The 24,114-nt window shown below is 41.8% G+C and overlaps 1 protein-coding gene across 1 annotated transcript; it reads left to right on the top strand.

The window, feature by feature from the left end:
• The first annotated feature begins 251 nt into the window (after positions 1 to 251).
• On the top strand, positions 252 to 24,114 carry LOC116846535 (trafficking kinesin-binding protein milt). The gene is given in 10 exon segments (XM_032820490.1): positions 252 to 1,433; positions 1,963 to 2,603; positions 3,224 to 3,649; positions 10,350 to 10,750; positions 17,917 to 17,993; positions 18,557 to 18,932; positions 19,088 to 19,323; positions 19,526 to 19,716; positions 19,867 to 20,112; positions 20,205 to 24,114. Coding segments are annotated over 10 exon segments (4,401 nt in total). The 5' UTR covers positions 252 to 1,118; the 3' UTR covers positions 21,697 to 24,114.

The following is a 24,114-nucleotide window of genomic DNA, read 5'->3' on the forward strand; positions in this document are numbered from 1 at the left end:
CTGGGAGGACATCGGCGTTGTCGAGTACCTCGACAGGAAGCTCGGTCCGCCCGACGAGAGCACGCCGGAAGAACGCGTTGAGACCCTGCGCGAGATCCTCGCCGAGACGGACATTCACGAAGGCGAAGGCAAGCTCTCGGACTTTCTCTTCCACGTGGCGCGGACCAAGTACGGCAAGGTGTACATAAGGGTGATCCGGACGTTCCTGTCCAATAGAGGTAAAAGCGCCGGTTAGATCGACCTCGTCGCCAGCGTCGTTCTCTGACATACGTCGCAATCTTTTGGAAAACTTTTGCGTTTTTGAGTACCGCGTAAGGTGTCTACTTTCCAAAGCCGGACACGTATCTGATTTTGGACATTCTTCACATCATCGTCCTAATAATTATTTGCGCTAACATCCAGCGAACGAAACTTCTTATTGGCCTTGTAGTTCTCTTAAATATTCATATTTAAAGACCAATAAGAATTCCCAGAATTAAGTGCGTGTCCGAGCATTAGTGCTTTTATTTCATCTAAAACTGACTCAAAATATCGGCCTTAATCTCAATCAAGTTTAATTCATTGTTGTAGCGTTTTGAGACAAGAATCACGTAGACTGAGATTATTGTTGCTCGATCTCAGTGAAAAACTGTGAATCTTTTATCTTTATCCTTTGATTGTTATATTGAGTGGTTGTTTGGTTTTGTTGAGCGTATTGTACGCCTTAAATCCCTTTGATCCCTGCGGATCTTGCCTCACTGAATGTTATTGTATATCTCCGTATCGAATGATTTATCACATATATCATCATCCAGAGCATTCCTTCTCTGATATGAATTTTTTAGATCGTTATTTAAACACGTAGCGATTCCGATGTGAAAAACAACTACACGTTCAATTACCAAACCATATTTCAACATAAAAATATTCAATTCTAATAACAAAAATAAAATATGTAAAATCACGCGTGTATAAATCCGAAAATATTTTACTAAATATTAATCTCGCGGTATACTGGACTCTCATATGACTTTTTCGCTAAAAGTCTTCGAGGCGTCTTATACGCGAGACAAAGGATCACGCGACGTTTGAGTCGCCGGCGATCTTCTATTATTTCCGACCGCGAGTTGTTTCGCTCCATGACGATTCAGGCGACACACGTTCACGCAGTTTCGCCGATCTTGCGCGTGTCCGCGATATCCTCGAGTCCACCCAGTATGTCGGAAATAATTACGCAAACCGTGGCGAAAAAGGAAGACAATGAGGACGATCGTATCATCAACCTGGAGCTTCTCGGCGATCCTTGCGGCAACACGCAGATCCCTTTCGATCCCGAGAGCCACGGGCTCTCTGCGGATTTTCAGTTAACGAAATACGCCGATCCACTGAGAAAGAACTTGAATTTGGAGCGACAGGAGAGGCAATCGTTGCTCGACCTCCTTGACGGCAAAAAGGTGATTTCTCCACGCATAATGTAAAAACAATCGAGAGAAACGCAACTGAATTTTCGTGACCGAAGAATAACTCGTACTGCTATCGTAATTTAATCATCATATACAACTTTGCTAATTATTTATGTAATTAGTAGAATGCTTTTCGATTCATTCTGACATAAATTTCCTACGCTAAGAAAAAATACTTGAAAATCTATTTGTGGAATACAAAGTTTATTTTCGTAAATAAAGTTTATTTCTCTGTGAATAAACTTGATATTCCACAAGTAAATATAACTAAAGTTTCTTTCTTTCCCTCTTCCTTTCTTTTTCTGTGAAATAAAAAATACTTTTCTAGATAAACTCCATATCCCACAAATAAATTTTCAAGTATTTTTTCTCAGTGTATCTTCTCGCAAACGTACAAAACTTGTCACGAAATACTCCTCGGAGAAGAATTACAATTATCCGTAACAAACGTCGTCAAAGTATAACTCGTCAGAAAGACGAGGGATCGCCCCTCATTGTCTACATAATCCTCCTACGACAGGACGAGAAGACGAGTCCTTACACGCCGACGTGCGATCGAAAAGACACTCGCGTGACGAGACTGGATAACGGCGGGATGCTCCTGGTGGAGACATTCAACATAATCCCTCCGCTCGTCGACGATCCTTACGTAATGGGCAAAATCGCTTATGCAGTCATCCTCGGAGGCATCCATTCTCTGGGTCTCGCTCAGTGCTCTAGCATCAGGATGATCTTGGGCGTTTCCGACGTCATGAAAGACGACGAGAGGAAGACGGTGGTGCCGATGATGACACGCGGCTTCGTGGACGCGGCGAAGGCCGCGGAGACGTCCGTCAAGGACTGTCAGGTCTTCCAAAATCCGTGGTGCCTGTTTGGTGGCACCGCCACGGCGCTGTGCTACCCCCACGAGATAGTCGAGCCGGTGGACGCGACCGCTGGTGACGTGATAGTGCTGACGAAGCCGCTTGGAACGACGGTGGCTTTGGCTATATCGGAATGGATGAAGCAGCCTGAGAAGAAGAGCAGACTGCTGTTGACCATCACCGAGGAGAATGTCGAGAGAGCTCGTTCTCGAGCCGTCGACTGTATGATGAGGACGAACCAGATCGCCGCTGCGCTTATGCGAAAGGTTGGCTCCCATCAAATCTCGGGGGTCGATTGTTCTTCAGGACAATCTTCAGAATACAGTGAGAATTACAAAAGTGAGTTCCAAAGTCGGTATTCATATACACCGAGAGAAAATATCTAAAAAATAAGAAATATCTACTTGATGGATACTAATAGCCTACTTATTTATGCTAATATAAAATATTTTTCAAACAAGAAAATATATTTTCTTCAAACCTTAATTTTTCACATGAAAGTAATTTTGTTTACTCTATTAAGTAAAATAATTTCGATTAAAGTAGATACGTTATTAATACTCATGTAATAAATATTTCTTATCTTTCAGATATTTTTTTCTGTCAGTATGGTCGGATCTTATTTATAACTATTATATGTTTGAGTTCGTCTTCAGATACTTTGTAGTCAACGAAACGAATCGTATATTAAACATAAAATCCGACTATAAATTCCAACCTTTGAGCTCACTTTTGTAACTCTCACTGTGTTCTGAAATACACGATCGATCTCCTCGGAAAGATCTACACGGAAATATATTGTATTACGCTATCAGTGATAATATTTACTAGCGGAAATTGTTTCCTCATCGAGTAATCTCTTACTAATGGAAGTTGGCGCTTCATCATCGAGTGCTACGCGATTAGTATCTTGTCCTTGATTTCGACTACCATCAACGAAATGTAATTCGCCTGTCGACCCTTGAATCAGTACAACGCCCACGCCGCATGCGAGGTGGGCTCCTGCGGCATCCTGGGACACGCGACTCTTCTGGTACAACGACAGACGAACGACGTGAATTTCATCATCCACAACATGCCGGTGATCGCGAGGATGAGCGCGACCGCGAAGATCACAGGCAACACGTTCCCGCTGCTGCAGGGTGAAGTGCCGGAGGTGTCGGGCGGTTTGCTGATCGTATTGCCGCGCGAACAAGCGGCCGCCTATTGCAAAGCTCTGGAGAAGATCGAGCGTAGACAAGCGTGGATCGTCGGGATCGTCGAGAGCGGCGAGCGCACGGCGCGAGTGATCGACAGACCGCGAGTGATCGAGGTGCCTGCTAAGGATAACGGTGTTTTCCTGTGGTAAATACCTGAGAGATCGCAGGACATCGCTCGTTCGAGTTCGGGAAAAAGCCAGGGGAGACATCATCCGCGCTGTTGCGGTTGGACAATTTTAACGGCGCTTCGTTCAACGGAAAAAATATTTTCCTAGAGTTATGCGATATTAATGCAGTAATAATAGCTTCAAGGATTTAAAAGGTATTCCGACTCGAAAGATCACAAAAGAAAAAAGTATTTCTTCCGAATTTTTTATAGGGAAATGAAAAAACCGAATAATATCAAACTTTGCATATTTTTTATATCTTATTTCAAGAATATATTAGTATTTTTTAAGTGTCAAACTTGTCACTTAGACAACAAAAATAGATAAAATAAGAACATATAAAGTTCGACGTCATTCGATTTTTTCGTTTACCTACAAAAAATTTTGGAAAAGGAATTTTTTGTGACCTTTTAGACCAGAATATTTCTTTAAGACGCATTTCGTCTTAACAAAACAGTCTTACGAATAATTACGTTGTTAGTGTGCGTTCAAGATGCATCTCTTTCCCTCGTGGAATCAGCACGATTGATATCTGGCAACTTCGGATCGAGGTCGAATTTTTTCTAACACCGCGAAACACGCGAAAATAATCGTGAAAGAAAGATCCCTCGTCTTCGCAACGGAAGTCCGACTCGACAAAATTACAGACTCCTTAATCGCCCGGCGGTATATCGCGCAATCACTTGAATCGCATCTGCTGAATCGCGGCGAAACGCGCGAGCGTTCGCATCAACACGACGTTTGTGTCGCGTGTCTAATAGCAAGGTACAGTTAGCAAAAGTCCCATTAACATCTGCTTATGTATACTGCGCCCTTCCGGTTCCCCGGTCATGGGAAATCTGTGAACTCGTCGCTCGCGTATTTACGCACGTCTATCTTTTTATCGCTTCCCACAATTACTTTTCTCGCATGGCATCTTGTATGCGAATTGTACAGCACGAGTTCCTTGACGCCTGTCCTTGATACCTTCATATATAATAATGTATAAGTCGAGAGCGGTGCAGTCGAGAAAAGTCGGTTCAGTTTGACCTTGTTTGTGGGGGATTCATCTCTATCATACTTTTTTTTTCTAAAACAATGCTTATCTAATTTTAATCTCCGATCAATGATGCGGCTAAAATGAATAGCGTTAAGTGTCAGACAGTTAATTAATTCTGGCGCACGGAAACGTTAATAAAGCATCTTTATTTACATGCACTGCTAATTCTTTTTTAAGGGAACTTTGATATTTTAACGAGTCTTTTTTTGTTTTACGAAAAGTTTAAATAGAAATTATTGTCTTTGCAAATTAAATTAACATTACTTTCTCTGCAGACCTCTCGTGCATTGCGAGAGAGACGGAAGCAATTAGAATAATTTTTCTTTCCTCATTAGCCAGATAAGGAAAAGCGGTCCCTCAACTACGCGAAAGTAAACGGGTTGAACTGTCGTATCGTGAAAAATTCTCATCTTACGGGCATCAGAAAGAAATAGAGAGAGAGAAAGGGAAGGGAGAGAGTAGAAGAATCCCATTTGGAAAGTCGTTTAAGGATAATATTAACAGCTACGGGAAAACGTGTCTATAACATTTCTCTCGTGTCTGGTAAGCAGCGGAGGGACACGCTTCGCGAGAGACGTTCGCCGACGACGAAAGGTCAAGTCGGAAACGACTCGGCGACCTCGAACGATCAGGGTCACATTTTGGAGCGCAGAAGCCGCGACGAAGTGTGACACTGCGCACGCACGCGAAATATTCAACACGCTCGAGAGATCGATCGGATTTGCTGCGCGACTTCCAAGAAAAGTCGTGTCGACCGTGAAAATGTGATTTTCATGGTGCATTATTCCAGCACTGTGGATGCAGCTGAGAAGAGCGCATTTCCTCGCGCTACTTCCAATAATGCGGTACAATTCATTAATTGAATCCTTTTTGAGTGTACAATTCATTAATTGAATCCGTTTTGAGAATAGCATAGATGAGCACGCCATCCATCTTCAAGGTATCCCAACGCGTATTTTTCCGTGGATCAGAATCCACGGAATCCGGGCGTGTCTTTATCTGCCGTGATCATTGCTGTCTGCATTACGACATGTAGCCATAGCCGTGGTATTAGTTGCGTCAGAATGATGAGTCCTAATCACATTATTCGCGCGTGAATTTGTCGCATGGTGACCGACCATTTCACTTGCTATACGCTCAAATATATGACTGTTTATATTTCACTTCAATGGTAGAAAATGTTAAGGAGTTCTAAGACGAATAGACCTAACCATGCAGAAGCTGACACAGATTATGGCAGTTGAAGACACGTTCGGTTTCTGGATCCTGGCGCCCGAGAAGATACACTTCGGGAGCCTGGGAATGATGCACTTGTTTTCACTCAAAAAAGATTCAATTAATGAGTCTTTTTTGCGGCAGTGTACACGCACCGAGTCGGCGCCGCCACTGCGCGACAGGATGCAATTTCACGAAATTCGCTGCCGCATAGCGCACGACGTCGCACGCGCTCGCGTAATAAGCACACGTCGTCAATTTCGATCGGCATGTAATGGCGTGCTAACATGTGATGCAATATATTTCTGTTATAATATATAACATCGTTAATACGCTCCCGTTCTCCTATCCATGCGCCGCACTCGATATTACCCGAAACGTTCGGATCCGCCGAAGGCTGGACTTATCGATCCTAGCTTTCTGAACGACAATTGAATATTTATTATATATTGCCGATTGCATCAATGCGACATTTCGTCGTTATCGACGATGACGACAGCGACGCGTTAAATTTATATATTTGTTCATTGGCGGAAAGGTCAGAGAACATCGAGTCGCATCTCTTTCTAAGCGCAGCTTCCCTTTAATGCTGCGACGGCTCCGTCCCCCTTCCATTACTCTAACCCCTTTTTTTATTTAATTGCCATCATTTCTACAATAAAAGTCATCAAAAATATTTTTACTATAACTTATGTTATAGTTTTGTACTATAACTTATTTTGCCAAAAGTTACATCTCAGAGAATTGCAAGAAGTGCGCGCGCCCTCACTGCGCCGTGTTTTCGCGCAAGGTTTGCGTTTACAAAATGGAGAGAGCAACGAAGCATGCGACTGAAAGAAAGACGGTCATTAAGGATCGAGGTTGCGGTTAATTAAACTGGAAGCAAAACGCCAAGGTCGGGGCTTGCACCGGCCAGGGGTGATTTTCCAGGAGCGCGCGCGTGTTTTGTAGTTGGCGGGGTAGGTTGCGCGCGCGCGACCTGGTCGTTCCCGTTCCGCCTATCCGGCCGTTCCTATTCCACCGCGTTCCGCGACGACACAGGCGGCTGAAGATGGCGCATTGATCCTATCGCGTAACGTCCGTGCCGCCGCTGTGATCCCGTGCGCGAGGGTCGGTGTGGCATGTTCGATCGGTGAGGAATCGGTGTCGCCAGAGGGTTAACGACGAAGCCACACGGTCGCTCGTCGCCGACGAGTGGTTGCGGAAAGCTGCATCGGGACGATGCGCTCGCGCTCCGACGTCGCGGAGACACGCGCGGAAGTGCCACGGTGAATCGCCCGTACGTGACGTCAGGCTCGCCGGCTTCGCCTTCCCCTCGGCTCGCCTGTGCGGCGGAATAACGCATTGAATGGTAAATATTGTGTGTGACAATCACATGTTGGACACGTCTCGTGAGCGTGAGTCATAACCGCCGGACGCGCCGGTGCAAAAAACCGTCGCGACTAGGCCAGACGGCCGCCGCCTCCGTCTCCGTCGTGTTTCATCGTGTCTCTTTCCCTCTCTATCTCACCTCTCTTTCTCTCTCCCTTGCTCCTGTTGTCTCTTTCTTACCTTACCGACACTACTACCCCGTGATTGTTAGGACGCGTAGTCTCGAAGCTTGACGCTTAATCGTGCCCCCGAGTGATCTCGTTGAGGGTGTGTCTTTTGAGTCTTTAATCTCGGCTTTGCGAAGGTGCATCTTACACGTGGGAAAAATTGCAATTTCGTGCGAAATGTGTCATCGTATCTTCCTCGACAAACTATACGTTCTACGCGTCAATAATATTAGACGTTATTTTTCCCTATTCGAGATGCAAGTGAATAATTCGTTTTACTCGAGGTCTATTGCTTTATGTACCGCATCGTTCTCTCGTGCAACGCTGTAGGCGGCAAAAGTCGCGAGTTGTTCGCGATCAGCAGTAGGCACGAGCACGTAAATGTGTAACGTCTCGTAATCGCAGTGGCTAAACATAGTGTTATCTGGAAACTGTAACCCTCGTGTGATGCATTTGCGTAACGCCGATAAGAAGGCTTCGAGTTAACGTCTCATGATTCTGCCAAGCGTACGTTTCACATTCCACGTACAGTAATATGGCTCAAGGTCGCTAACCTGTAACCTCCAAAGTTCAGTGTCATTAATATCTTATATGGGACATAATTCATCCTGCTAGATTCACTTATATCTCAGCCCGTCGAGGGATAGCGTGAGTTGCATCTGCTAACAAATTTACGTCATTATTGTCGAGCCGAATTTAATTACAAATTTGATATTTGTGTAGCATTGTTTTCGCGTACTTTTAATCTTCTTAAATTAATTCCTTGAATGGTATAAAGAGAGAATGGTATAACGACAGACTATTCCTGGAAGGATCGAAACAGGCGTGTTCTTGAACGGCTCGTATATCTCTCTGGAAAATGAACCGACGCGAAAACCGCATATTAAAGCCGCTGGCACATTATAAACTGCAAAAGTGGAACATAAAACAATGAGTGGCATTGATAACAGAAGCGTAGGTTTCGTAATCGGGCTATCTTGCAATAGGTAATTCGCATCCGTGTCCTGCAAAAGTACAGGAAATTCGAAATGATACTGATTACACCGTGATGATCATCGAGAACTCCGCGATATGCCGGCTCTTCTTTTTTTTTTCTTTCTCAGCCGTAAAGTTGTTCGCGCTCGCGGGACGATACTTAATAATGCGACACACATGGCGATCCAAGTACCGTAATCAGATACGTGTAAGGGAAAAAGAATTAATGACTCTATAAATATACGACGCCTCTCGAGAACATACAAGTTAGATCCTTCGATCCTCATTATTTACGGTTACGTAATCCGTTAAGTGACTATGTCGTGAAATACAAAAAAATCACAAGCTAGCTTGTTTTATTCGATTGTAAAACGCCACTTACGTTATATGCGTTTTTTTAAACCGTGCTAGGTTTTATAGATTCTCGGCTACTTGCTGCAGATTCTTATGCAAGCGCCGCGCGAAGAAAATCAATAATTACCTGCTCATCCTTACCTCAAGGTGCTGTACGGGCGTGATGCAGTTGTTTGTCCTCGACATGAGCCGAGATATTAGCGCCGAATATTGTTTCTGCGAAAAGTTCCGAGCAACACTCAGATAAAAAAAAGGCAGTAATTAGCGGTTCTCGAATTAGAGTCGATGAATTGTCGTTGCTATCGTTAGTTCGCTAGTATGTATCGGCGAACATAGTCAGAAGCAATCTACATCTGAGTGTTTTCAGACGACCCCGAAAGCTCAAAATCATTACACAACAACACGAAAGGGAAAGTCAGCGCAGGAAACTGTAACAAAAGACGCTTATCGATTGTAGCTAACAATCGGCGAGGTTACGGGCGACAGAGACGTTAATTCGAATTCCATCGTGCGGAACACATGTCAATGATCGCGAAATTATTTTATCACTCCTTGCTGACCGACGTGATCGAAACACATTCGATTCATTCATTTCTCGTCGCGAGTATACACATCTAGATGTATACACATGTAAATTAATAATAGTCATTGTTCACGAACGAGATATATGAAGTGTGGCCTTCAGTAGTATAATAAAAGAAAAAATTATCTTTCCTTGAAACTACTCTAAAATTATTTCGAAATTTTTTCAGATACTCTCGAGTCACATTAAAGTTAATGATACATGCAAAGAATATTATAGTTTTTCTCTTTTTTAATGCAAATTCTTTTCAATTTGTACTTATTTTTTCAATATGTTTCTAGTAGTATAAGAACAGACTGTCAGTAAAGTCTATTTTGCTAAGGAATTAATTTTATTGGAAACAGAAAATTTTTTAATAGCAATTTTTTAATTTCAATTCCTAAGATATAAATAGCACATATGGAATAAAAAGGTAGTCAATTACTGCAGAATGTAGATTCATTCCTCGATTACAAAATTCTGCAGCATTTTTTTCTATAAAATTGTTCCCCCACATGTAGTCATCATTTATTAGCGTGAACTGAAATGACCTTTAATTACACACTAGAGATAAGATGGTTGATCTAACTGAAATTCTAGTTACTTTTGCCCCAATCGCATTTATTGGTTGTTTCAACACGAATATGGCAGTATATAACATAAAGTTATTAATAAGAAAAATGATCAATCTTTAACCATAATTTATAAGAATTATTTCTCTGTGTGATTATAATTTCAAGTACCAAACATTTTTCTCTCAGTGTAACATGAAGAAATTGGCCACTCCGAAATTTCACATTAGATACTCAAGTTCGAAAATCCCGTCGAGATGTAATCGTCCCGTCGCGACGCCCATTAATTAATTCGCGCGTCACAACAGATCGTAAATACTCGCACGGTAAACACGCGTCCCGTCGCATTCCCCCGACCGCTCGTCGCCGCCCTGAAACCGCGGTCGCGAAGCAGCGCGCGGCATGAAACACTATTTACGACAGCTCTTGGTCCCGGGACCGGTCTGCGGACCTTCCGTATACCCTGGAGGAGGACACTGCGAAGGGCCGCGACGAGAGGACGCCGACGCCGGACGTCGTGGAGCCGGAGGAGTCCGGCCGCGAGCACGACGATCCGCAGGAGGATGATCCGTACGAGTACGACGACGACATCAGGCCGCCCGCGACGTCCAGGGAGGCCCGCGGCGGCGACGACGACGACGACGACGACGAGGACGTGGAGTGCCTGTCTCTGTTCGAGGCGGCGAGTTATCTCGCCGCGAGTTCCTCGGTGCCGACCACGCGGGTCAGCGCGCCTTGCTGGGGATGCAAGAGCTGTACTGTCGAGGCCCTGCCGTTGTTCCTCCTCGGCTCGCCGACGGAGACGACCTGCACGTGTACCTCTTGTCAGTAATCGTTCTGTGCCCCGGTCGTGCTGTCGTCGGTACACGCGTGTCGTGTCGTCGTGTACGTGTTCGCACTGCGTCAGGATCGCGCGTCGTTTCGGGCCTCGACTCTGAGCGACGTCGGTTAGCCGCTAATCGCGGTTAATTCGATTATCCCGCCGCTGTCGGCATGATGTACGTACATAGGCGGTGTAATGGGACTCTGATTGCAACGGCCGAACCATGCTCGGCGATCATTTCGATGAAATTCATTGCATTCGCGTCCTCGTGAATGCTAGAGAGCGCGATTTATTATTCTTTAAAACATTTATTATCGCTTCTGTAGAAGGAATTTCTTTCATAATAGGAAGGAAGGAATGTTCCTTTTAGCATATTTGTATTATTAGAGAACGGAATTCTTTCTTTGGAAGCAAGGAAGTTTGAGGGCAGGCTCTCGTTTCGCGCTACTTTATGTATCGCAGAGACTTCTCCAGTGTTGGATTATTAATTTCAAGTCGACAGCGGCCTCCTCTCGGGCTGATACTTTGTGTTCGTTGGCGTGTTAACGGATGCGCGCTGCTAAATTGCGCGATCGCAAACTTTCTCTCCGCACTTTATGCGGGTGGAGCTCGCTTTGCATTCTGATTGCCGAGATCGTCCTGCGACGACATCGCGCTTCTGCGGGCTGTAGCGATCGAGGCTACTCTACGTAGTAGTACGTACAAATTTGACGAGCCAATATTCATCCGGCGCAGTGTGGACGTTTCTAAGTGGCACTTCCGTCACCTGTGCCGGCTTCGGCGTGCATTCGATCTCTCTTCTTTTCTTGCGTCTTAGAAGCCGTCGCATCTGTCTCCGTGTCGCCTTGAGCTACATTATCGCTTCTGACCGCTCGCTTCGACATGACATGGCTTAAAATTATGAAAAAAAAACCCACCTTGCGCGTAGATCGTAAAATGCACGCACTTTAGATAACATGTATTGTATATCGACAATAAATAATGGCTTGTCTCGATAAAATTTGATAAGATATGATCGCGCTATGCGCGTGACGTATCCATTTCGTATTTGCTTTTTTTGCGAGTATCATCGTGCGTTTCGTTTCATTTCACAAGCAAGCAGTTCTTTATTATTATCACCATTATTATTACTGCGTGAGTCACATCGCGGCACGTCGATACTTTGGCACTTGCCGTTGCTATGCACGCGCTACCAGATCGCTTTTGACGATGTGCTTCTGCAGAATTTATTTTGTAATCACGATATTATCAGTGACAAAACGATATCGATAACAACACGCGCCTCATCGGAGGAAAAAAATAAATAAATCCAGCGGTCTCTTGCGCAGTTAGAAGAGTTTATGCAATGAAAAAAGAATACTTGACAATTTATTTGTGGGATGTAAAGTTTATTCTCAGAAAAATATAAACTTTATCTCACAGAAATAAACTTTACACCTCACAAATATATGGAAATGTATATAAATACATGTAAAATATATGTAAATCTTCCAATATATTTTCTCAGTGTGCATATTTGTTTGTGCAATACCATATTATTGCAACAAACACCGACGGAAGAAGCTTTCGGAAATGATCGATTTAATCTTTTTGCATGACAAATAGGTCAATGCGTACTTGTGTGCGCGAAAACACTTTTCTCGCGTGTCCTTGTAGTTTTCCAGAATGGAAAGCTATATATGCATTCCAATCGTGCTAGATCGACGAGTCACCGCATCGCTTTTGTGAATGAAAAGTGCAATAAGACCGGTTTTAAAGATCCCGAGCGCCGAGAATAATCGGCGTGTCGCATATCGACGAGAATTCCGGACTATAACCCGATATTATCTTTGATAAGCGAGCAAAGAATGATTCACTGATGCCTGAATTGAAGGCGCAAGATTGAAGGTGTGGGAATTTTAATCGCGAGCTTGGGATCCCGCTTATTCAAATTTTTGACAGTAACTTTCGTTTGGCAAATGACCTCGATCGATCCTTCATCTCGTTGTTATGTAATTAAAATGTAACAGGTGATCTAACGAGATCGAAACGATTCAATCTGCACGATGATGTACAATCGATTTACAACAGATAAAGTGACGTAGCGGAAAATGAAGTTTATTAAACTAAACGAGGCGATAATTGCGTTCAGTCGCGTCTGTCATCAAGGATAACAAAGCGCAAAATTCTACAGTCACCCTCGCGATAAAACTCACGGTAACCGCAATTTCCAATCGCATGTTGCTTCACGTAACACAGTTATCACCGCGTTGTAAAACCTATTTATAAACTACTAGAAGTTAAGAAAAATACGAGCCACACACAGCTCGCATTTCGCCTCGTAAAAATATTCTGTGAAATTCTTCATCGAATTTTTAAGGTTTCTCTATCTGGTCTGTATCAACGAGACATTGTTCTCTATCGAAAGAAATGTGCATCTAATATAATCATAATCTTATCTTTAACTAACATCTGACATAAACATAATCTTATCTTAACGGAATGTTTTTATACATGATGTTGAAAGGATTCTTCTAAAATTTACAGGAAAATATTCTAAGCACAATATTCTTAAAGTTAGAAGTATCGAGAGACTTTTAAAGTTCGCATTTTATCGTACAAATCTTGTTTTTGATAGCAATTTCTTTTAGTTAGAGGGTATTTTATTTCAAGTAAACTTATTCTTTTTGGTTAAAAAAAATAGGTAAAAAATTACAATAATATTTAGTGGATTTTCGATTAATAATATATTTTAGGTGTTATATTTTTTTGTTAATCTTAAAAATATAAGATATTTTCTTCGATGTGTGATAAAGAAAAATTATGCAATCGCTCAAAGTAAGAACCGTAGAACACGTGTTTCGAATTATGCCAGAAAGGCGACGTGACGTGAATCAATTTCGAACGTGGGAATCCTATTCTTTAGGCAGAAAGCACGAACTGACGTGGGAGCTTCGATGTTTTCGTAAATCTCCGATGTTCCGAACGAGTAACAGCTTGTACTTTATTCTTTCGTAAATAGAACTGTGGGTCATTAGGGCGCTATTCTCGGGACATTTCGCGTATTTCAGTCCATGCAGCGAGCTATGTCGCGCATCGATCGCCAGGGAAATCTTGAGCTCGCGTGTTGTGGTATAGTCCGCAACACTTTCTGAAAAATTCGATCATCGCGGTCAATTGGCCGTGAAGGTGTCTGTTTAACGTAACTCGCTCACCGAGGAGGCATCGCCGTCATGAAAAGACGATTTTTGTGTGGACTTGCTTCGAAATGCACTGATGGGCATCGAAGCGCGCGCGTCTCTCGCTGGGATTGAAAGTGCCCCATTACATTCATTTAGTCTCGCCTCTTTGGTATTATTGTGGTAACCGATCATCTCTTTGACAAAATAGCATCATTTATAAACCGTCTACACAAATGAACACTCGCGAAATACGTGTCTTCGAAGTATCAAGATAATCTCGAGCTAATTCTGCTGTCACATCGCATCACTTGGTTCAACTACTGGCGTTGAAATCCTACATGGGAAAAAAGATTGATTGAATTAACACGATAATGGCACAATTATATGTGTTTTGGTTGAGAGAAATAGAATTTTTAGTTCCTAAGAGGCAAATTTGATTCATTAGAAATTGTGTTTCCTTCAAAAACATGTTTAATTGTGTCATTAAAGTAAAAATACTAATTTTCCTGGACATGTGCACAAAACAAAATATTTTTATAAAATTTATTTATATATAGGACATAAAGTTTATTTCTACGAAGTAAACTTTTATTTCACAAATAAATGTTTGTTTTTTCTCAATATAACTAATCTTGGACATTATTATTGTTTAGTCTTTAAATGAAAATATTTAAACTTTCATCATAAAATACACAGTATCGGTTGTATAAGAATATACAATATCGGTCAAGAATTTGAGATCACTGATAAAAATGTTTATCAAGATAATTATTCTTGATAAATATTTTTTATCAGTGATCTCAAACTGTTGACCAATACCGTGTATGTAATATTTATATTTTATATTGAAAATTTAGATATCTATATTTAGAAACCAAAACAATAAAAATCTCCAGGATTGAGTAAGTGTCGGGAAATTGATACTTTTACCTTACCATGTTAATTAAATCAATCTTGTTTCTCCGTGTACGGTAATTTCTTCTTTCTTTTTGTTGTTATATAAAGATGTTAAAACGAAAGTGAACATTTTCAAAAATGACCACCTGACTCTTACCTTCGATGTTGCACAATGCATCGTGCGAAAGCAAGGCTCTCCCGATCGGTATATAATTTACGACGCGTCGAATGGCCGCGAAGCAACAACGGACGTTTTCCGTACGGAGGCGATAGCTTCCCGACAATAATCGGACTCGATAATGGCAATTTCGACGATTGTTTCCTTCTAATGTCTGACACACGTTGCGCAACAACGTCTCCTTAATTGCACGTGTGCAACATGGCTTTGAAAACGAAAGGCGCGTCTGCGCTTTCGACCGGCCGGTGCGGTTTGCGACGCACCGTGTCGAGGTCGATCGATAGAGAGACGCGAAAAGAATCAACTCTCCGCAACTCCCGGTACCTCGCGGAGCATCATTTAATCTCCACGCTTTCCTGTTCTTTCCGTTCGCGTGTCGCGTTTTCTCGTCGCCCTCATTAGAGTCGCATCCTTCGACGCGGAGCACGCGATCGTGTCTCCTTGCGATTTTCCTCGCAGTTGGTCTTGAGCGCGCGGCACAAGCGATCGTACGCATTTGGAAGCCCGGGAACATCTGTTGCTCGCTGTTTATCGTCTGGCGAAAATTCGATAGTATACGCGTGATCGAATTAATTGCGAGGCACGCAGATCGCAAGTAAAGCGAGATACTGTGGAGATGTCGAGTGCGTTAAAACGGTCTATAGGTATAGTTTCACGTTAAAAATTTACGCGATTGAAGTCCGAGCATCGATTATCCCCATGAAGTGAGTCCGGTGACTTGAACGTTCTCATTACTTCCACGTTTGTCGTGCAAACTTGCAGTGTTCTCACGTTGCGAGAGCGCGACTACTCTAAATGCACGAAAAACGTTCGTCGGCAGCCTTTAATTTCGTGGCTTCAGGTGATCATTAGCATGTTACATTGCTCGACATGTTAGCATGTAACAAGTGTTGCAACATACATTTTTTGCCAAACAGTTCCGGAACATCGTAGATGCATTGAGAATATTTAAATGGAAACTTTTAAGGACGTAATTGAGATTTCGAGTTTAGAGGCGCGATCGTCATTTATATGTATTAAGCTGCGTACACACCTTTTCCTGCGCGTTGGCAAAGGTTAAAAAGCGAGTTCAATGAATGCGTGAATACCGGCTCGGGACTTGCGCTTCGCTCGTTCACAATAGAATTACATTCTAAACTGTCACCTGTTAACAAATAAGATTATAAATAGCGAAAGATCGATTACCGGTAATGAGATAGTATACACATATAAATATCTAACGCATTACTTTATGGCCTTTATTGCCGTATATAAGAGTTTTTCAGTCGAATCACAATTACAAATATAAATATCCTACATATATTATAATTACATTAGAAAATTTGGATCTAACTTTGAATAAAAATCTGAGTATCTCATTTATGATAAGTTTCAAGTAATAACTATTAATACATCTCCAAGAATGGTATTCATAATCGGATCTTATATTTAAGATCGTCTGAATTTGAAGTTTATCTTCAAATATTCTGTAGCCAATGAAATAATTTGTACAGCATCTAAAGATGAACTTAAGACGGTCTTAAATATAAGATCCGATTATGAATACCGACCTAAAGCTCGTATTAATAGCCATTACTTGAAACTTGTCTTACGTGAGATCTGAACTTAAAGTTAGGTAAGAATTTCTTATTTGAATTATATAATACGCGTGACATTATATTCGCAATCGTGATTCAACTAAAAACTCACGTCTAACTTTAAATTAAAGTTCGACTGACTTGACACCTGAGACGAGTTTCGAATAACGATTATTAATACGGGCTCGCTTCAAAGTTACATGAAATTTCCGTTCGCGATAATATATGCCGCTTTTATTGGTGTCCAAGAATCGCTAATTATAATGAGCAAGATGTACAGAGAAAATATTGTAATAAAAATTTACAACAAATGTTTTTAATCTTGGTCATATAAAAATTACGACCGAAATTATGCTTTTTTTTTTCTTTAATGTTATGCACGTCTTTTTACTATAGAATTATTACAATTACTCGAATGTTTTTTTGTATTGTATATTCAACAGATTGTCAAATTTACTATCTTTATAGTAATTTATACACTTATTACAATGCCAATATAGTTCAATTCAAAAAAACAAAATAAAAAATATAATTTTAGTGTAATTTTAATATTTCCTATAATATTTCTTTTGTGTATAAGATTGATAAGCAAGAATGGAGGATTAATCATGACTTCGGTAACGCTTAATTTGTCGCACGCGAATAAACGCGGAGATTTTCACACACACACACACACATACACACACGTGCTTGCGCTACACCGGAATTCGAACTCGTTCTATCAGTTTCAGTCGCTGTTGTATAGCGTGTCACGTCAATACGCAAACAAACCGCGCGCGAAACATCGTTCAACAAAAGAAATATAATACCATTGATTGTGCCGTGCAAGTCGTTGGTTTACGATGTACAGCACAGTGTGATTCTACTTAAGCGCGGTGCAAAATGTAGCTTACATTATCAAAATACGACAACAATATTAAAAGACAAATTTAAATTCTAGTATACACATCCAAATAAAAAATATAGTTAACAGTTATATAATATAAAAAACAGTTATATAATATAAAAATAATTTGTGATATAAAAATGCTATATATTTATAATATTTGATATTAAAATTAGAAAAAAACAATATCACGATACAACACGACAACGTCGAGAATCATAAGACCACCATTGTAATGACTATAATTACACATGTAATTACACTTGTAGAGCACATTTTATATTGTAATGTTTTTCCACGAAGCAAGATGTAAGTGAGAAGTAGCATCTCTGGAGCATCGCTTACACTGTTTAGGGCTTAAATGTGATGATCCGGCCTCTCTGTATTACTTGCCATGTTATTTCTTCATCAAGATACTTGGGTCGTTCAACACGTATAGTCTAATAACGAAGTGCTGTTCTGTTGCAGTCCTATGTAGCAACCGGGTGAGCCAAATGACCAAGACCTATAATGATATAGAGGCAGTTACAAGGCTTCTAGAGGAGGTGAGTTCGAGCAGGGAAGAATAAAAGCTAGTAGAAGCCGAGTGCGCGTTGTACGCGCGTCATATGGTTAAAATATTACGATTCATATCTATATCTAAAAATATCCATGGAAGTTTGAAGGTTTAGAACATAATTAATAACATACAATGGGTCGATAAGTACTAACTACTTAATACTTAAGTAACAATTAAGCAGTTGTATAATCAGTTTGCAATATATGCATGTTTCACCAAGCAGTCAGAATTACATTCGAAATATATTTCAATTATTATTCTTTTATATATTTGCTAGTATCCAAATCTTTATAATATTTAAGAATAAAGTAAATCAAAGAATGAAATCCTCTTGGGAAAATATATAGAAAATATTAGAAATAATATTGTGTCTTTCAAGAGAGACTAACAAACGCATTATTATGCCAAACATGTATATAGATGAAAGTATTTGAAATGTTTATTAAGCTGCAAAGTAAATCAATTATAAATGAAGGGCAGTCGCACGCGAAGAATTATCACGTAGAGTAACGACGACATAATAAGAATGATTATGTTTTTCTACGACAGAAAGAAAAAGACTTGGAGTTGACGGCGCGCATCGGTAAGGAACTGCTGACGCACAATCAGAAACTTGAGAGCACGGTAAACGCATTGGAAGCCGAGCTCAAGGAGGCGAACGAAAAGATCACACAGTTGAATCATGAGCTACTGAAGAAGCACGAGCTGATACAGATACTAACGAACGATGTGGACGAGTCCAGCTCAGAAGCCGGGACACCCACCGGCCTCCGCGGCATCAATTTGGACCTGTTGCAGAGGAAGATCAACACTCTTGAAGATGAGAACAAGCAGTTACGCAACGAGTTCGCCAAATTAGCGCACGATGCCGACGATTCCGAAGAACAGGAAGCACGCCTCGTAAAGGACATTACAGCGCAATTAGGTACAGTGCCTCTCGCGCCTAACGTTAAATAAATCACTTGAATGACTGATCAGCTTTGGGGAAAAAAAATTAATAGTAGATAAAAATTATAAACGCCGCGAGCACTCAAATAGATAGAACAGTATTGTTACAACCTTTAATACATTATATTACAGTAAGTGCCAACATGGAGGTAGACGGCATTGCGGAGGAACTCGGCCGTCAGAAAGAAGAAAACCGTCTGCAACATGAGCAGATAGTCAGTCTCACCGCAAAATTGGCTGAGACGGAGCTCAGACTTGCTCAACTGATGGCTGAGCATGACGAAGTGGGAGCGACTCTAGTCATCACTAGGGATAATCAAAATACACTGGCCAGTGAACTAGCCGAATTCAAGGAGCGATACGCGGAGGTATATTTCTCTCAACATGTACCAAAAAAATTTCTCTGAACATGTACCAAAAAATAAATGAAAGCAATTATTTTCTTGTAGTCTCTCATGATTCATATCGCACTACAAATAAAAAGAAACTTGATGATTAATAGATTATGATCTGAATGGTCGTTCTGGATACATTAAATAAAATACTTTCTACATTATGCTTGCATATCAGGTGGTGAATTTACTGGCTGAAACGCAAGAGCAGTTGCGAAAACAGAGGAAACGCGGAATGCCGACTGTGCGTGGTGGTCCTCTGTTTCCGTCGATGGGCGCGGCGCCACAGCCGGATTCTATCGCTTCGGAACTGGAATCATCCCTTTATTCAGAATTCAGCGTTGACTCTGGGATCAGTGGTGACAGAATGTATGTTATAAAGTTACGTTTAAATTCTATCACTGTTAAATCAAAAGCAAGTTGAACGATACTCAAATTCTCGTATACTCAAATCAGTCAGCTGGCTATAGTATTTATTTAGAAATTAATAAAGTAACTTGCACTAACTTTATTCCGCAGACCAACGTACAAAAAAGTATTTGAAACGGTTCGTACCGCATCACGGTCGTCCCATGTGACAAGTATGGATCCCAACCAATTCCCCAGGATAGGTTCTATGACGACGTCTACGTTATCCAGCAGTTCCGCTGGTCCGCGAATGAGTTGTGGACAAGTGCGACCTCACGCGTCTGCATATCCCAGTTTAGACTCCGCTGGACATAGTGATAGCGAGGGATCTCTCCTTACGGAGTCAGAGGATTATCCGTATGTATTCATTTCTTTTCAATTAAGGAAAGAATCTTCTACCACGTAGCAAGTGAACTTGTTCCAAGAAGTGAAATTATATTGTGTTATAGAGGACCACAACGAACCGGTGTACCCGGTGCTCCCGGTGCAGCTGATCTAGAAGCTGCTTTGCGTCGTCTGACGCCGGCCGAGGTTTTAACCAGGCGTGCGTGTCTCAGTACAGGCGCTGGTTACAGTTATGATTACGACGGTGGTGGCATGCACTCGCCGCCGACGTTCTTGCCTTTTGGCTGTCGCACTCCGGACAGCATCATGTCGACTGGCAGCAGCGGTAATCTAAGCGGCTTTAGCGGCAACAGCGGCAACACTTGGCGTATACCGGAGAAACTACAGATAGTTAAGCCGATGGAGGGATCTCAGACGTTACATCACTGGTCGCAGCTGGCGACACCGACACTGGGTGGTCTATTGGAAGACAGACCAGGCGTGAAAACCAGGGGCGGACGCGGTCTCGAGGACCTCGGTCTTGTTACATTTACTTTGAGTGATTTGGAGGAAGACGAGGAATACACCAATCCGGGTAAATTGTTCCAAGACACCGGCTCGGTCTTTACGTACACCAACAGTACAGTGTTGCATCCGGACGATCACACTAGCGTGACACCGAGCGTTGTCGGTAGTCGGGTCGCTACAGCGCCCAACAGCGGTATGAATTCCGGCATGAGTACACCCCGCACGCTCAGTCGTCGTAACTCCACGTCGACATTCTCCACCACACTCGGGCTGGCCAAGATGTTGAATGAGAGAGGTATCAAGGCCGTGACGCCGTCGTGCCTAGGTACTCCGTCCTGTGTAGCAACGCCCACTGGCGAGCGAAATTTCACACCGACTGCCACACCGTGCAACAGTCCAGACGCGAGCCCACCACCTACACGATCGACGTCACCACCGCCAGAAACTGGCAGCACTCTTGCGCTAGGATTATTCAGTAGCGGAGCAGAGTTATTAAAACGTACTTTCAGCCATGAACCACCGGCAACGGCGGCACAGTCCAAGAAAAAGCGACCAAAACCGGCACTCTCGCGTTCCGAAAAGAAAGCTCTCACGGGTATACGCCTGGTGGAAAAGCTCGAGAGGATCGGAATCGACACGATCATGGCCACTACCATCTCATCGATCTCGCCCTTAGCGCTGCACGGTGCTTTGTATACGCGTCGCTTGACTGAGAGTCCAATGGCACAATTGACTTTCCTCAAGACCTCATTGTCCTCCAGTATCAGCCAAGAGAAGCTAATATCTCCCTCGTCTTCAGCATCCTCCGTTAGTGGCGAGTTCCCGACGGATAAACCGCCATTACCGGGCAAACGAAGCGGCGGTAAGGGAGAGTCCGAGGCCGATGCGCGGTCTAGCTCTAATGCATTTAACTTGAGGGCGGGCCAGTCGTCGGGTCGACAACGACGATCAGGTGCTAAAGCGACAAGACCCGACTTAGGACAAGTTAAGCCACCGGCTCCGACGCCCGTCACTAAAGAATCCGCTGCGCAATCGGCATTGGGCACGATAAGCTCGCTTCTCTTTGGTCGTAAGGGCGGCTTATTGTGAAGACTTAATAGAATCTGTAATTCGAAGGGTGGATTAGTCTATATCAGTGAATTAATTTCTAATGAATTTGCGAAAGGAAGCTCTTTTTTATTACTTGAAAGTTTCGGTTCACGCATTCACTGAATGATACACGCGCTTGTCTGTATCATCGCGCTTATCTGTATATCGTAATTTTCCAGCAAACCATTACAATGAATCATCGTGAAAATTGACAGTTTTACGCTGTTAAAAAGTGTATCAACTCTGAGGATTTATACGAATCAAGTTGCTAAATATAGCCGCACTACGTACACTGAGCATAAAATCATTGTATCTTAGATTTTGTTTCGAAAAGAAGAAAAACAATGAATTAGAAGCGAGATTAATGCTGAGACAGATTTTTCATAGGTTGTGATATATGAGGAAAAATCGGTAAACCGCTAGAGATCAAAGAGAAAGATATCCCGAAAAATTATTTTAATCTTGCAATTATGTGAATGAAATACGTATATACATATATATATATTTCTGATAATATTAAGCAAGAAATCCGAAAAACGAACTAGGGGGGGGGGAAGAACTATAGTGGCAGGGTAGTTAGTGAGATTAATAATCGTATACTCGAAATTCACAGCTAATCAGGAAAAATGAACTGTCATTATCTTGACACATAAATCAGTAATTAACAATAGGGATGGAATGCACAGGGTGATGCATCGCTCATGATACAACATTTTATGCGATTTAGCACAATAATTCTATTTTGGTGCTGATTTATTTTCTTTTCCGGTATATGCTTGATAATGATGACGATGAGGAGTCCGTAGCAGCATTGCCAATGCTATTGTCAGTCTTTGCACGCGGAAGATTGTGCATTTAGCGTGGAGTCACAAAGTACTGTATATAGGCGAGTAAGATGCAACTACCGGAGGCCAGTTGAAGCGCCTCGCCGTTTTTAGTCCTGACTTTTTTTGTGACTTATTAATTTATTGCAACATTGTTTCCTGCAGATGGGGCTCAGTTTTACATGTAAGTGACCTATGATGTACTATAGAAGAGTGTTTTAGCTCGTCGCAGCCTTGTACATAGACGTACAAATTAATAAATTAAGTTAGAAAACAACGTGTCGCTATCCTGTCTCGTTTGCATCTCCGCTCACATCTCCTTATCGTTGTTGTCGAGACCGGTGTCCGAGAGGCCTAAAGAGTTACATGAAAGAATGAAAAATTGGGGTGAATAGTCATGTGTGTGTGTATTGTAAATAGAGTTTATCGGTCCGACACGATTGTCACGAATCGAGATCGGGGTAGAAGGGGTGTCATATTTTACTGCAATTACATTTTGTACTGATACTTGAGAGATGCAGGATCTAACGCAGAACTGGTATTCGCACCGAAAACTTAGCCCTTTCCAATAATTATTTTATCCATAGCGCGATATAGTTTTTAGATACTTTTTAGATACTTTAGGCTGGATATCGAAAGAAGTTCCTGAGCTTATCTTGTGTGTTCGTAAAGAGAGAATGAATTATATATTCAATATAATGAACATTAAATATCCTGCATGAAGGACGTAAAATGTAATTAAAAAATGCATTTAGATAGAACGTAGAACCTCTTCCTCTCTCTCTCATTTCTTTCTCTCTCGAGTAGCAAAGCACATGCCATGTTTGTTTCAGAGTATTATGTATTAAGTCAATCGTATCAGTAATAATTGCGGTAAAAGCGAAAGTGATTCGACGGAATAAAAGGCGCGCAACATCGCGATATAGGATCACGTTATTAGTTTCTTATGAAAACTGACGATACTTATGAAAAGCACACAGGTGCAACATAAAATATATATTACAACATAAGAAATTTTTAACGTAATTTATTTGTGGAATTCTTTTTTATTTGTCCGATTTAAATTGCTCCGGCAGCGAATAGACTTCACTACTAAGTTTTCACGGTGAACAAGCGATACATGTACATGTAAAATAGACACGATGCGTTTTACGAACCAACGAGTAGATTAATATTCCCCCGATTATAGTCGCGTTGCTTCTATAAATACGTCCCTGCGGCGAACGCAATGTTAGCACTAAGTAAAGCGTCTCGTGTATCTCGCTACAGTGTTAGATCCATTATCAAGATTCGAGATCGAGTACCTGTAAAGTTTTCGTATTTGTTGCCTGATGTTATTTTAGATTGTGATATTTTTACAGTAGCGTATACTTAAGTTGATATGTACTTATCCCGATGATTTTTATGAATTTATTCGACCTACCGATTGTTTTACCCGCGTCTACAACTAGCATGTCTTACAAGCCCTTTACCATAAGGTGCTACGTAATTATTCTAGATATATAGTATCTGCACTGTAATTAAACAATTGTTACAGTAGAAATTGCGGTATGTCATACCTCCAAATTGAACAATAAATATATTTAAGTACTAA

Source organism: Odontomachus brunneus, unplaced genomic scaffold (assembly GCF_010583005.1).
Source record: "Odontomachus brunneus isolate Ranch 3 - 2012 unplaced genomic scaffold, Obru_v1 Obru_scaffold_065, whole genome shotgun sequence".
NCBI classification, from domain to species: Eukaryota; Metazoa; Arthropoda; class Insecta; order Hymenoptera; family Formicidae; genus Odontomachus; species Odontomachus brunneus.